This window comes from Pteropus alecto, unplaced genomic scaffold, assembly GCF_000325575.1.
Source record: "Pteropus alecto unplaced genomic scaffold, ASM32557v1 scaffold86, whole genome shotgun sequence".
In the NCBI taxonomy this organism is placed as follows: Eukaryota; Metazoa; Chordata; class Mammalia; order Chiroptera; family Pteropodidae; genus Pteropus; species Pteropus alecto.
This window is the reverse complement of record NW_006442109.1, coordinates 28,028,769-28,043,515: the sequence shown is the minus strand read 5'-3', so window position 1 is coordinate 28,043,515 and position 14,747 is coordinate 28,028,769. Positions and strand designations below refer to the sequence as shown.

General features: G+C 36.1%; 1 protein-coding gene and 1 pseudogene across 1 annotated transcript in view; one reads left to right on the top strand and one right to left on the bottom strand.

The window, feature by feature from the left end:
* The window catches only part of INO80 (INO80 complex subunit), a 117,978-nt gene that overhangs the window by 40,027 nt on the left and 63,204 nt on the right, over nt 1–14,747 (bottom strand). Inside the window, exons 23-24 of the mRNA XM_006920475.2 lie at nt 14,602–14,695; nt 13,585–13,756 (exon numbers count right to left, since the gene is read on the bottom strand). Of these exons, the coding sequence (XP_006920537.1) occupies nt 13,585–13,756; nt 14,602–14,695 (266 nt within the window). The remainder of the gene's footprint in view (nt 1–13,584; nt 13,757–14,601; nt 14,696–14,747) is intronic.
* Nucleotides 12,406–12,518, top strand: LOC112469806 (annotated as a pseudogene).

The window sequence follows — 14,747 nt, the reverse complement described above, 5'->3', positions numbered from 1 at the left end:
CCTCTGCAGAAGAACAATAGTTATAATTCCAGTACCAAATCTCTTCAACGCTTCTTTGTTCAGTACATATTTTCTCCTAAAGTAAATGGATTCTTCAGGATCATAGTTTGAGAGAAGCCATGTCAAGTTGTCTAGTAGGACATGTGAATCATAATTTGCTTCCATGAAACAATCAGCATCTTCTAAATAATGGTCATGAACGAAATGAAAGGCTTTAACTGTTTCCAGCAGAGTTGGGCCATCTTTGGTAGTTTTTAATCACACTGTATGGAATTCTTTACAACACTTTATTAACAATGGTAAGTCCATGTTGCTTTGATATGTTTGACTTTTTTCTCTAGATATTGAGGTCTCTATTATTATCCATAAAAGAATTTTAAACTTCTGACAGTTTTTCAACAATATCTGTCTTCTCTTCTTTATGTTGGCTGGCATCTACATTGAAGTTCATCCACTTCTACATGTTTTTATGTCCATTATTATCTGAATGCCTAGTGTGAAGATCATTATAAAGATTATTAGACTGGGTGTCACCCTGTTCCTCCAGTACTGTAGAGCAAGGAACATTACTTTAAAAACCCTACTACTGATGCATAGACAAAGGTAAAAAAAATTCTCGTTTTTTGAAAGTGCATTTCTGATATCAGCAGTGGCTCCTTTTGCCCCACCCTCCCCAAAAGGAAAGAAGAGATAACAAGTATAGCAACCACTATTCATGACATCCAGCTATAGTAGTAGTCCAGGGCTGCTAGTAGGGGTGTCTAAATGCCACCCAGGTGGCTGAGGTAGCAGCAGTAGCTGACCTACAGACTTGAATTCTTTACTAACTTCTAAAGAAAAATAACTAAAGAATGTCTCTGTCAGGGATTTTAAAGTTATTCTCATTTTAAGTATTCTCTAATAACAAAAACCAACAGAAACCTGTATTTTACTTCATTCCTAGAGTATAAAGGTAAAAGATTAAAGAATATTTCCTTATCTTCTCTTCAACATTGTAGTTATTAAGGGATACAACTTTCACTGTAGGAAGTTCTTTTAATACAATGTGTCATTTGTGATACATTTCTGGAAAAAGTCCAACGACAATTCTCTTTCTAGAGGTGGTCACTCCCAAATTAGAACATGTTCACTTATTGTATTAGGACCTAGGTTAAGATGAAAGTCTCATTGGAAATCACTAAGTCAAGGTGGTCTATAGCCTTCTAATTCCAGATGTAAAAAAAAAGTAATCCACTAGCTCAAAATGTTCACTATACATAGCCTTAGCTTTAGAGAAACTCTAACTACTCCCAGTATATTTTACTTAATCTATATTTTTCTAGATTATTTTCTCTTAACTTTGATTCTATCTTAACTTCCTTAGTACAAGTGATCCTTGGTATTACAGTACCCATATTCCCATCATTAATGACATGAACTGCTAGACACAGAAAACTTTAACGCTTAATATGAAAGAATACAAAGGACACCTTAAATACCATTCCGTAAGATGACTGCGGTGGGGGTAGGCACAGAAAAGGAGGTTCATTACTTCTTTAGCCTATTTTAGCCTAAAACAAACTAGAAAAAAAAAGAAAAAGAAGGTCACGCTATGGGAGATGTGACTTGGTTATAATATGGTCACAGGTTTTGCTATTCTGCTGTCCCCTCCTCAGGCTCTTAAATGTCTCATTACATTGTAGACACTGACAGCTGTGTGCATGTTGCTGCCAGCACCATAGTATGTACATAGCAGTTGAGTTAGGGTTTTTTTTGAGTCTTTTGGCACCAAGTAAAAGTCTTAAGCGAAAATAAGTAGGGCAGAATAATAGGCTCCACAGCTGCACACTTCTTGCCACAGTAGAGCATAGAAACCACACAGATGTTTTCCTCTCAGATACAGACTTACTCATTTAACAAGGGGCCATACTTTGCTATGTCTTGTTTAAAAAGAATACTTATGTTAACATTAGGTCTATATTACTTAGAAATTAATTTTTTTGCTTGTGTTGTTAAATAACAACAAATTTAGATATAGAGAAAAGAAATATAGAGAAAATAAAAGAGAGTAATGTTTATACATCAACTGCTAGACTACATAGATTCTGTTTTCACAGATATTCTAAGTGACCAAACAAAAAGGAGGAAATAAAATACAGAAAAATCCTGAACACAATGGCTTCCGAGAGCTTTCCACAAAGGGTTATTGGCAGCTCTAAGGAAATGATGATAGATATAGATATAGATATTACAGTTTCAAATTAACTAAGGAAATGATGATAGATATAGATATAGATATTACAGTTTAATATACAAATTAACTAAGGAAATGATGATAGATATAGATATAGATATTACAGTTGCAAATTAACATTTAGGGGAAGAGTTTTCAAAAACTCTGGGGGATTCTTCATCAATAGTCAGTCAAAGCTCTCTAAGCATTTAATAGAGAAAAGTGTTTAAAACTTAAAACACACACCACTCTTTTTAAAACAATTATGTTTAGATTCTTTTGTATATCTTAAATTGCAAAATCTGAAATGGCCCTGATTTCTATGAGGTTGTTGGCTCACTAGAGTTGTAGAGTATATAAAGCCTTCAACACATATGATGCCTAAGTAGCATTACCATGACAACAGTTTCACTGAGACTGAGATAGGAGATGGAATCAATGCTGGTACTCTTATTTCCATCAATCATCATTCTTAATGTGACATTTAACTGGTTATAGTATAAAATCTGTTCTGCCTCCCCTAAAATATGGCCAAATGATATATTTCCTACAGATTGTGATTTCTGTCTTTATTCTTCTAAGCAAAACAAGATTAAAAAAGAAAAGAAAGATTCGTATGTGTGAGACCTGCACTCTTTAACCTCTGCAAAATCGTACAATAAAGGAGCTCTGGTTAGAGCTCACATTAGGGAGGTGTCTGAGAATTAATTCATGAAAGTTTTTAACTAAATACTATTTCTTCTTGTAATTCTCACCAGCAAAGCAAGGTGGAGTGCAATGAAATTAAGTGGAACATAGCATCACAAGAAAAGGAAATATCAGACAAGCACTCATGTCAAGTAAGAGATTCTGAAGTCCTAAACTTTGTTCAGAACACCCCTAAATGTCATCTGATCTGTGTTCTTAGGCTAGTTATTAGTTCCTTCATGTTTTATCTATCATCCCAAAGCCAGTATTATGAGAATGGTACTTCCTTGAACTCTGTAACACAGAATTCAAATTTAATATTCACTGCAGGTTAAGAACAAGGGTTTTTATAGGCACAGTGTAGGGGGAAAAAGACGTTCTCACTGTCCAGATTTACTCACATCCATGGGGGGATGCGGTGGGGAATGTTATGATTGGGTTAGACTGCTGAATATGATCCATGTGATCTGAGAAAGCTTACCAAGAACAAGATGATAACATGTAATTAAGTCTACACTCATTACCTGTCCTCAGAGGAATTAAGAACAAAGCCATCACCTTGTTCTGACCATAGGAAGTTGCATTTAGGAGACAGGCTGCTATAACAGTAACTACTACTATTTATAAAACAAATGAAGGCACCAAAGAAACAGAATGAAGTATTTTCTGCATTAAAAAAACAAAGCTGACCCTTACTGCAATTACTCTTGAGATTTCTATACATTATCTTTTCTCTGCTGGTATTCCTCAGTGCCAAGAAATGCCGGACAAAAATAACTGATGTACAATAAAATCAATGAATGATTAAACAAGTAACCAATCCCACTCACATTTCCCAACCCCCATGGAAAAGTTAGAACTTTTCACAAAATTCTATTTTAAATACTGAGTAAGATTATACTTATAATTTTTAGGCTGAAGGACAGTCCTTCAGATGAGAATACACACCAAATTCCAAAGAGAAAAGTAACAATAATACAATGCACCAACACTCACTAAGTCATTTAAGCACCTTGTAAGTGCAAGGTGCCTAAAATAACCAGACCACAAAAACAAGAGGGACATTTATATAGTCCAAACATCTAAACTGCATTCTCACTGTGGGGAAAAAAAGGAATGAAGAAAAAAAAAATGACAGAACTGCTTAAGAGTACTTTTTTTTTCATGTTAAGTTTAAGTCTTTCTGAACACTGAAAAACATTCTTTGTGGTACAGAAATATCTTTTTGTTAATTATAGAGCTCTTGCCTGTATACACTAGAGTTTTATACCACATAAAATAGGTAATTAACAACTTTTGCATCCCCATCAATTGTTTCTCTTCTATGTTCAAGTTCCCTCTTTGCTGCCTTCTTCCTATTCAGTCTTCAAATCTGAGTCTCCTCTCTTACAAACTTAACTTTGACTTAACTCAACTGTCCCTCCTAGAAACCTCCCTATTTTTTTTAATTGTCACACTTCATTGCCCACTCTCTACATTTTCTAACCAGAATTTTTTTCCCTGTAAATCCCTGTACCTGGGCCTTCTCTATTTTATCCACACTCATAAGATCAAAGAGTTCCTAATCTCACACCTAAGTGTTCGCTTTAAACTTGACATAGAATTTACCATTCCCTCTGGAACATCTCTTGAACTCTAGGTTTTAGAAGTGATTCCACCACTGCCAATGCTCATCCATATCCAAAACAGTCAGAGTCCTTTGCTCATTTCTTTATAATTTTTTTATTATAACCATTTCACAGTTGGGTTCATAGTACCCAATACTTTAAACTTTTGCTGAACATCTTTAATAAGGACCCCTGTGCCTGACGTTTCCTGATATCACACTCTGAGATAAATCTTCATCAAATGACAGAGATCCCCATTGGTATGCTATAACGACCTGAGTGATTTAGCAGCCTTCCTGAAGCCTGCTACCAGATTACTCCTTCTCATTGCTTATTAGTAGCCACCAAAACTTTATTCCACCAGGACTACAACTGTAACATCTTTTGAAGAAAGTATGCCAGAAAAGGGCTACACTCCTGGTTTAATATCTAAATCTTTACAGAACTGGCAGTCAAAGGCTCCCATGACTTACTTTCTGGCCCTTTTTCTCACTACTTTCCTTTATTTTGGCTCAAATCTTTAACTTGGAATATCCTTCCTCCTATCCAGATTCCTACCACTCAAGATCCAACTTAAAAAAATACCATTTCTGTCTACGGGCATACCACCCTGAACATGCCCGATCTCGTAAGCTAAAGCAGGGTCGAGCCTGGTTAGTACTTGGATGAGAGACCATCTGGGAATACCAGGTCCTGTAGGAGTTAAAAAAGAAAAAATACCATTTCTATAATGACTTTTTCATCCATTTCAACCTAAAGTCATCTCCCATTCTGAACTTTAACACTAATCATTTACCATTAACCTGGCAGTTAATTATGCCTTCTTTCTACCTTTATCTTAGAAGTTTTTATTTTTAAAATCTTTCCAAGTTTGTGTGTATATTTTTACTATGTGCATATATGATTTTTCAAACTAGAAAATAGGGACCATGACTATTAACATACCTTGCCCACAGCAGACACTGGTGTATGGTAGGTTTGTAAACAACATTAATTACACATCTTTTCCCTCTGCTGGAGTAGACTGGCATTGGGAAGAGGCTATTTTGAAAGCAGCCCAGACCAGGGAAAAAGAGGGGCACTAGACAATCCTCAAGCATTAAGCCAAGATCACATTCTAATACCGGACGTTTATTCGGTCAATAAGCTTTTCTCCCATATAAATTAATATGTCTATTCACTCAACTCCATTGGCCCTTGGGAGTGAACAACTGAAAACAGAATGAGAGAGAAAAAGTGAAGTGTGCGTGAAAAAGAGTACTTTCTCCAGCAAATACTGGATCCTCCCCTTTTTCACCATTCCTTACTCAACAAGGCTGCTTTTACTATCCAAATCAGTGGTCTCCAAGAAAGCACGCAAAAGCTTCACAGTGTAAACAATATTAATATGTTAGTATGCTTATAATTTTAAATAAAATAATACATAGGTATTGGTGAAATGGGTCAAGAATGATTTAATAAAACGGAGACATTCAAAAAATATTTGGGGATCACTCACCTACACTATCGACATTGCTAAAAAGAGTTTAGAGTAAAATTTATAAGCTGATTCTAAAATTTACATAAAAATGCAGAGAGCCAAGAACAGTCAAGGCAATACAAAGCTAGAGGACCTGTGCTACCAGTTATCAAAACTTATTATGAAACTATAGTTATTAAGATAGAGCAGTACTAGCTCAAGGATAGACAAGTGGACTAATGGAAGAGAACAAAGTCCAAAAACAGACCCACACATATACAGCCACTTGTTTGATAAAAGTGTGGCTGCAGTGTAGTAAGGATGTGGTTTTAAATAAACAGAGCTGGGTCAAATAGACATAGATATCTATATGCACCAAAAATGACAACCTTAATATAGACAAAAAAACCAATTCCTTATGGATCTGAATGTGAAAAATAAATTAAAAAAACTTTTGGAGAAAAAACATAGAGGATGAGGAGGAAAAAAAATGGCAAAGATGACAGAGACTCTGTTCATCCCTCTGGTGACCGAATCAAAACTGTGACGGAAACAAGGAGCAGCAAGCAGCAAGGAAAAATTGCCTGGGATCTTGATGAAGAAGCCATACAACTAGGGAGAAAGCCAAGTAATCACCCTGCAATGGCAGAAGGTAAGACAGGGCTAGGACGTGCAGCTGCCTTTTCTCTAGTGAATAAGACTAAAGCTGCGGCAGTGGCAGAAGCCTTTCAAAGGGGCCACATCCACAAGCGGATTTTCGCAGCGATGGACCTGCTCAATCTGAGCACCAGTGCCAATTTGGCTGCGCACAAGGGGCACCAGGGACTTACAGGGAGACATTGTCAGAGTGAGGGCTGAAGCAAGACTCGCCCTGTACAGAAGTGCCGGCGGTATCTATTGTTCCTTGTTGTACCGTCCCCGCTACCAGTATTCCCGACACAGTGCCACCATAGCCGTGACGTCATCAAACTGGATAACAGAGGTTGCTTCACCCAGAGGACTCCCTGAAACCCCACCTCCCCCAGCTCGTGGCCCCATCCAAGCCACATCCAAGTGTATCCTTAGCAAGTCAGGTGCTCCTTGCTGAGCAGTGCCTAGACTCACTCTAGAGACAGCTGGCCTCAGTTTCTGGTGTGGCTTGAGGCAACTATAAGCACAGCATCTGTGGATTGCTTGCTGAGTCTTAACAAGTGGCCCCAGTGGGGTAGAGGCTTGGGCTAAATTTGGCCTGTAGCTGAACCCCTCTCGGGACTGTGCCACTGGACACCTACTTCACAAATTCGCACTAATAAGACCAGGAGACTTAGGAGCTTTGCTTAGTACATAAAAACAGACACGGAAAGGCAGCCAAAATGGTAAGACAAAGAAGCAGAAATCATATAAGAGAAAAGAACAGAGATCCAGATAATGAAGTCAAGTAATCTAACAAATCAGAGTTCAAAACACTGGTTATAAAGATGCTCAATGAACTTTTGGGAAGTATAGATAAATTCAGTGAGAACTTCAACAAAGAGATAAAAAAAAAACACATAAAAGTAGAAATTATAAAAGGGAACCAGTCTGAAATGAAGAACACATTATCTGAGATAAGAAGTACATTAAATGGAATAAACAAAGGAATAAAGGATCAAATGCCCTATCTAGAGGATGGGAAAGCCAAGGACACTCAATCAGAATGGCAAAAGATAAGATGTCAAGACTATAAAAATAATTTAAGGAGCATATGGGACAATATTAAGGCTCCAAATATTCGCCTGATTGGCATAACTGAAGAAAATCAAGATGTTGAACAGCTGTTTGAAGAAATAATGCTGGAAAACTTCCCTAACCTGGTGAGAAAAACGGACACAAAACCCCAAGAAGCTCAGAGAATTCCAAAAACCAGGGATTCAAAGAGGCCTATACCAAGACACATCATAATTAAAATGCCAAAGGTTAAATACAAAGAATGAATATTAAAAGCAGCAAAGGAAAAACAGTTACTTACAAGGGAACACCCATAAGACTGGCAGCTGATTTGTCAAAAAAACAAAACAAAACAAAACAAAACAAAACTATGCAGGACAGAAGGGCTTGGCAAAAAATATTTGACAAGATGAAGACTCAGAATTACAATCAAGAATAATTTATCCAGCAAAGCTATCATTCAGAGTTGAAGCTTCCCAAACAAAAATAAGCTACCGGAGTTCATCACCACCAAGCTAGTACTACAGGAAATGTTGGAGGGACTCCTATAAGAAGAAAAAGCATGTATCAAAAACAAAAATAAAGAATGGTAACAACTACATACCTATCAATAAATATCTTAAATGGAAAAGAATTAAGTGCTCCAACCAAAAGGAAGAGTGGCTGAAAGGATAAGAAAACAAGACCCCTACATATGAACAGGAAGGGGATGGAAAAAGATATTGCTTTGATGGACCTAGAAGGTATTTAAGTCAGACAGAGAAAGATAAACACTATATGATTTCACTTATATTTGGAATCTAAGGAATAAAAAGAACAAACTAATCAAAAACAGACTCACAAATATAGTGGACAATTTGGTGACGGACAGAGGGGAGAGGGGTTTGGGAGAATGGGGTGAAGGGTTAAAGAAGTACAAATTAGTAGCTGATGGATGGTCACGGGGATGGGGAGCATGGTACAGGTAATGTAGCTAGCATTAATATATAGGATAGGTGGAGGGTCAGGGGAGGGAGGGAGCAATTGGGGGGATCATTTTATGAACTATATAGATGTCTAATCAATGTACTGTATAATTGAAACTAATTAAAATAACTAAATTAAAGAAAAAAAAAGAATTATCTTCATGACCATGTTATAGGCAAAGATTTCTTCAACAGGACACAAAAATGCTAACTTTGACTGAGGACAATACCACTGAGAGTGGAAGAAGTAAGCTATAGAGTAGAAGATATACGCAATACATAAAGAACTACAAAAGAAAAATAGTCTAATAGAAAAATTAGCAAGTGTCTTGAATAAGCATTTTATAAAGGTTATCAAAATGGCCAATAAGTGTTAGAAACAGTACTAAATATCATTACTCATAAGGGAAATATAACTTATAGTCACAATAAGATATCGACACAGAGAAGAGCTAAAATGAATAGTCAAACAATATATTTTGCCAAGGATGTGCTGCAACTAGAATGTCTCGTACACTGTTAATGGGAGTAAAAATTGGTGCAACTGCTTTAGAAAATTGTTTGGCAATATCTAGTAAATATAACCATATGCATACTCTATGACCCAGCACTGACTACTAGATATATATATACCCCACAAAATGCATATAAATTTTCACTAAAAGGTACAGTAATATTCGTAGCAGCACTATTTGTAACAACAAAAACTAGAAACAACCTGAATATTTGCCTATAGTAACTCTTGTGGGAAGGGCATTGGAGAAGAACAGTGAATGGAAGTGGGCACAAAAGGGCTTCTGGAGTAGAGTTCTGGTAGCATTTTGTGAAGTCATTAAGCTGTATGTGCACTTTCCTATATATGCATGTTAATATCTCTAGAAGGAAAGCCAATGCACAAGAGAAAAGGCTTAAAATTATTATTTCTCCCTGACTCTCTAATCTACTAGGCCTGTCATCTACTAAGGAAGCAAATAGTCTTTTCAGAATCAAGTTACTTGCCTCTCAGAATCATGAGTTCAAATGGTTACTAATTAATTCTGTTAGAAAAAAAAAATTTTTTAAACCTCCCAATAATTTAGTTAGGGTACTATTATCATTTCCAAGTTTTATTCTTACCCCCTCAACCTTTAAAGATGGACCCCACATTTATACATGAGCCATTTTCTAATCGTTAAGACTCTATATTTCCTGAGTTTCTAATTCACACTATGAAATATAGCAAATACCTCTCAAGTCATATTTTCAGGCTATTTGCTGAAAATAGTAAGCATAGTAATAAGTCTGTTTTCTATGAAAATAAAACATTTTCTCTGATGTCACAGTAGTAGGATCTTCACTGAAGAAAAAGGGTCTTTCAGAGGATTTGTAAATTGTATTAACAATGCCAAAAGTATTTTTGTAGACCTCAATGACAGCAAACAAGTCATATCAGAAGTGAAAGGCACAAAGCACACACATGATGAATTTGTCCCACACAAAACAATAAACAAACAAAAAAACTCAAGACCTTATATTTAAAACCAATGGACAAATTGAAACATCAGCACAACTGGTAATTATTAAAGTCTCAGCACTGCTGTCCATATTTGATGAGTTATTTTTAAAAAGACTCAGTTTTGCCAATCATGTGTTTTTTAAAAAAACTAAAAACTGGCAAGATCAGAGTAGACTATAAAATTTAGAAGTGTGGCTCTCATGTGTATATGTATGCTAAAACATCATGCATCTTAAGTTTTAACAGACAAAACCAATGTCCCCTAAAGGAACCTTTCTTGAATAAGAAAGACTCAGTTAAAAGAAACCAGTGTGAGAAACAGCACAATAACGGGGACAGGCATATTCTAACAAGGCCATTCTTAGCGGGTAGTTCTCATAATAAACTACCTTGCTCAAGTTTAAATTAGTTGGTTCTTTCAAAATTACTTATTTATCTTCGAATACCAGGAATATAACAGGTACATATCAGAATACTCTAAGACAGAGATGGATCTTGGATCACTAACTACATGTCAAGGTAACTCTGCAATGAAATGCGCACACTGCTCTCTGAACAACTTCTGGTATTCTCTTTCATATTCAGAAAATGAGACTCTTCCTTAAGTTCTAAAATGTCAGTTTCTTTCCTTTCTTACTATTTCAAGAATGATTCAGAATCTTCTACATGGTGATTCTCTTTATCGAGTCTTGTAGCTATTCTAATATTGTGCAGTCATTTAATGCTATATTTTTCAAACCATGAGTAGTGAGGGTCATGAAATAATTTCTTTAGTAGGTTCCCACTAACATTAAAAGAGTAAAAGGAAAAAAAGACCATGGTACACTGTATATGTGGGTATTGTTTTGTGAATATTTTGTTTTAAAAATTTACGTATGGGTAATATTTGATACATCTACATACTTACCAGGTTGGTGATATAAAATATACTTGATTTGAGTCATGATCAACACTTCAAAATCCACACACATAATAGGCTTCATTATATTTTTATTAATTGTTACATGTGGAGCTTCAACAAAATAATTCCTTATCCGGAACCTAAGCTAGCCTTTAAGGCTAGATAGCATGTAAAGATCATTCTGCTTCACTGAAAGCAGAGATTTCTTAGAATACAAACTTAGATCAACAAACTCTGGCAAAATACACTGCCTGGTTGGTATTTCAATACATGTAGGTTGGTGGTAAGGATGATGAAACCAAAAGCAGAATGGTGTCTCTACACAATATAATTTAGCTTTCAGCCACCTATGGCCCCCTGGCTCAGTAACTAAGTCTACATTCTAAGCTACTACAAGAGCAAATGTCTATCCACAACACAAAATTTAAAAAGAGGAAATGGAACTGAAACTAACTTCAGTTAGATAAACTTTTAGATTTCACTACCAACTTCCCATAAAGCATAATGCCCACACGTGAATTTCTCAGGAAATGCATTAATTGGTTCAAGGACTTCACTGAACGGGTGCTCTGAATACACTACTATATTTTCATAAAACAGAAGAATACAAATAAGTGATGTGTATCTTTGAGTGTTAAATAAGATGCAGGTGTCTACATAATAGGGCATAATAAACTATTAGGAGGATGGTCCTTTCTGCACTAAAAATAAAACTAGTAAAATTCTATAACTGTAGTGTAATATACATTACCAAATGTAGAGAAATTGGTCTTGAGAGGTTAAGCAACATTTCATCAGACATATCAGTATTTTATGAGTAGGAAATCACTCTGCCACCACTGACTACATTATTTGAAACAGGCTGAAACCCAACTCTATTCTCTTTTTGCATTACTGATCTTATCTCCAGAGCCCAGAAAGGTATACAAAGCAATGTTTAAGAAACCAACTGAGAAAACAGAAGAGAAGGAAATCATATAGGTTCTTCATTGCACAGGAGGCACACACCAGATCCAGCCAAAGAACATCCTGCATTTGATAGCAGTTAAGACTAATGACTCGTTAAATGTTCTAGAGCAGGGGTCCGAACCCCCAGGTCACAGACCAATACTGGTCTGTGGCCTGTTAGAGACAGGGCCACACAGCAGGAGGTGAGCGGCAGGTGAGCGAGCAAAGCTTCATCTGTATTTGCAGCCGTTTCCCAGCACTAGCATCACGGCTTCAGCTCTACCTCAGATCATCAGGCATTAGATTCTCATAGGAGAACCAGTCCCTGGTGCCAAAAAGGCTGGGGACCACTGTTCTAGAGAATACAAGGAAAATGTTTCTATCTTCTAATCTAGTTGAAGAACTATAACATAAACATACAAATCTCTTCTCAAAACTCTCCAGTGTCTACGGCCATGCCACCCCGAACGTGCCCGTCTCATCTCGGAAGCTAAGCAGGGTTAGGCCTGGTTAGTACTTGGATGGGAGACCACCTAGGAATACCAGGTGCTGTAGGTGTTAAAAATAATAATAATAAAATAAAAAAATAGCTCTTAAAAAGAACTCTCCAATGTTACCCATTTCACTCAGAATAAAACCTATCACCTTATTTCCTGTCACTTTACCCTTTATCTATTCTACAATGGCCACCAATTATATGAAAAAGTACTCAACATCATTACTTTTCACGGTAATACAATTTAAAATCATAGTGAGATACCACCGCAAATTAAAAAAAAAATGGATGGCAAATACCAGGTGTAGGCAAGGATGATGAACAGCAAATCTTTCACACTGCTGGTGAAAGTATACATTATAAAACCATTCTGGAAAAATATTTGACAGTGGCTATTAAATCTAAACATATATATATACCTGAATGATACAGCAATTCCACTCCTGGTTATAAACCCCAAAGATATTAACACTTATGTTCATCAAAAGACATTACAAGAATTTACATAGATAGCACTTTTATTCATAATAGCCGCAAACTGGAAACAACTTAAATATTCACCAACAGTAGAATAGATTAATAAATTGTGGTCTATAATGCAACATGGATGAATCTTATAGATACAATATTGAGGGAAAGAAACCAGATGCAAAAGAGTCCATACTGGATAGTTCCACATACATAAAGTTCAAAAACAGGCAAAAATAATCTGTTCTGATAGAAGTAGAATACTGATTACCGTTATTTGTTGGTTTGTTCTGAACTAGAGGTATTAAATGGGAAGTAGCATGAGGGAGACTTCTGGGTACTGGAAATGTTCTACATCTTAATCCAGGTAGCTGTTACACAAGTGTATATACATGCATAAATCCAGAGTTGTACATTTAAGATATGTGTATTTTATAGTAAAGTTATATATAAATATATATTTAATACATACACAAATATACATACACACAAATATATACGTCTAGTATATATAGTAAGTCATAACTCAATATACTGCTCCCACTCCTCTGGGAACTTTCTGGCTCCATCAGGCCATCATTTATTATTACTCTCACTGATTCAAAGAAAAGAGAAGGGAGTACTACTACATGGATAATCGATGCTTAAGTAATTGCTTACCTTTAATAAAGGGCAGCTGCAAAGATTGGGAAAGGAGAGTGGAAAATTAACCCCCAGAAGGAAATCCTTGTTTCTCAGATATCTCTGCTGGCTCTCTCCTTCTGGCTCTCCCCAGGAGCGCAGCTGATGGAGCCTGTAGGAGGCTTTCAGAGACAGGAAAAGAGCTAACCATCTGAAACAAACCACAGCAGACATGCTTATTCAGTGCTCCATGGAGGTTTGAGGGTAGTTCATAGCAGCAAGGAACCTCGTCTCATTAACGTGTCTCTTTTGTAAATCTTGAGCATTTTCGAAACAGTTCTTTCCTACTTTGAGATAACGCCATTTCATACTGTTGTTCTATAAATTCTATCTTTGGTATGACTTGGTTTGCTACTATGAAAACTAAAATCCTCCGTAAAATTCATCTCAGTATTGAGGAATATTCAACTCTATTACACAAAAATCTTCCTACTAGGGAGAGAGAGCCTTTCCTAATGAGGCCACTATTTATTATATAAATACAAGGTAATAAAATAAGTGAAAGCCATTATTCCAAATAAGAACATAAGAACACAGAGAACTAAGTTTCCCAGAATACTTAAGGCAGGCTATACTGTAATCACAACTAACGAAAGGAATCACCAGCCATCATTTGCCCTATAGAGACAAAAAAATATAGTAGACAACTAGAAATTAAGACTTGAAGACCACCTGGTAGCATTTGGGAGAAAAGTCTAAAAAGGTTTTATTTATGGTATATTGTGAAGCATCATGCAATTTTTAAAAAAATTTTCCCCCCAAAGTTTATTACCTACAAACAAGTAGGGGGTCCATAAGAATGAGACCCCACATGCAGTTATTAACTGATTAAAAGAAAATTATGACTCCTCAATTAAAATTTTTATCCTTAACAATAGAAAAAGAATGAGAGGCTCTCAAAGATTATAAATTAAGTTATTTAATTTCATAGTATTCAACATTTGTCCTTGTTTATTCCCAATGGCTCTCTCATTAAACAATGAGCAAACTTCTCACCTGGCCAGAAGTCCCTGAAGCATGAGGTTTGCCATTTCTGCTGGAGATACATCAATAAAGCGAAGGAAAGAAAAACAGCTTTCTTCATTAACACCTAGAATATCAAAGGACAAAGTTAAACTCAATAGCAAACCAAGAGATAATAA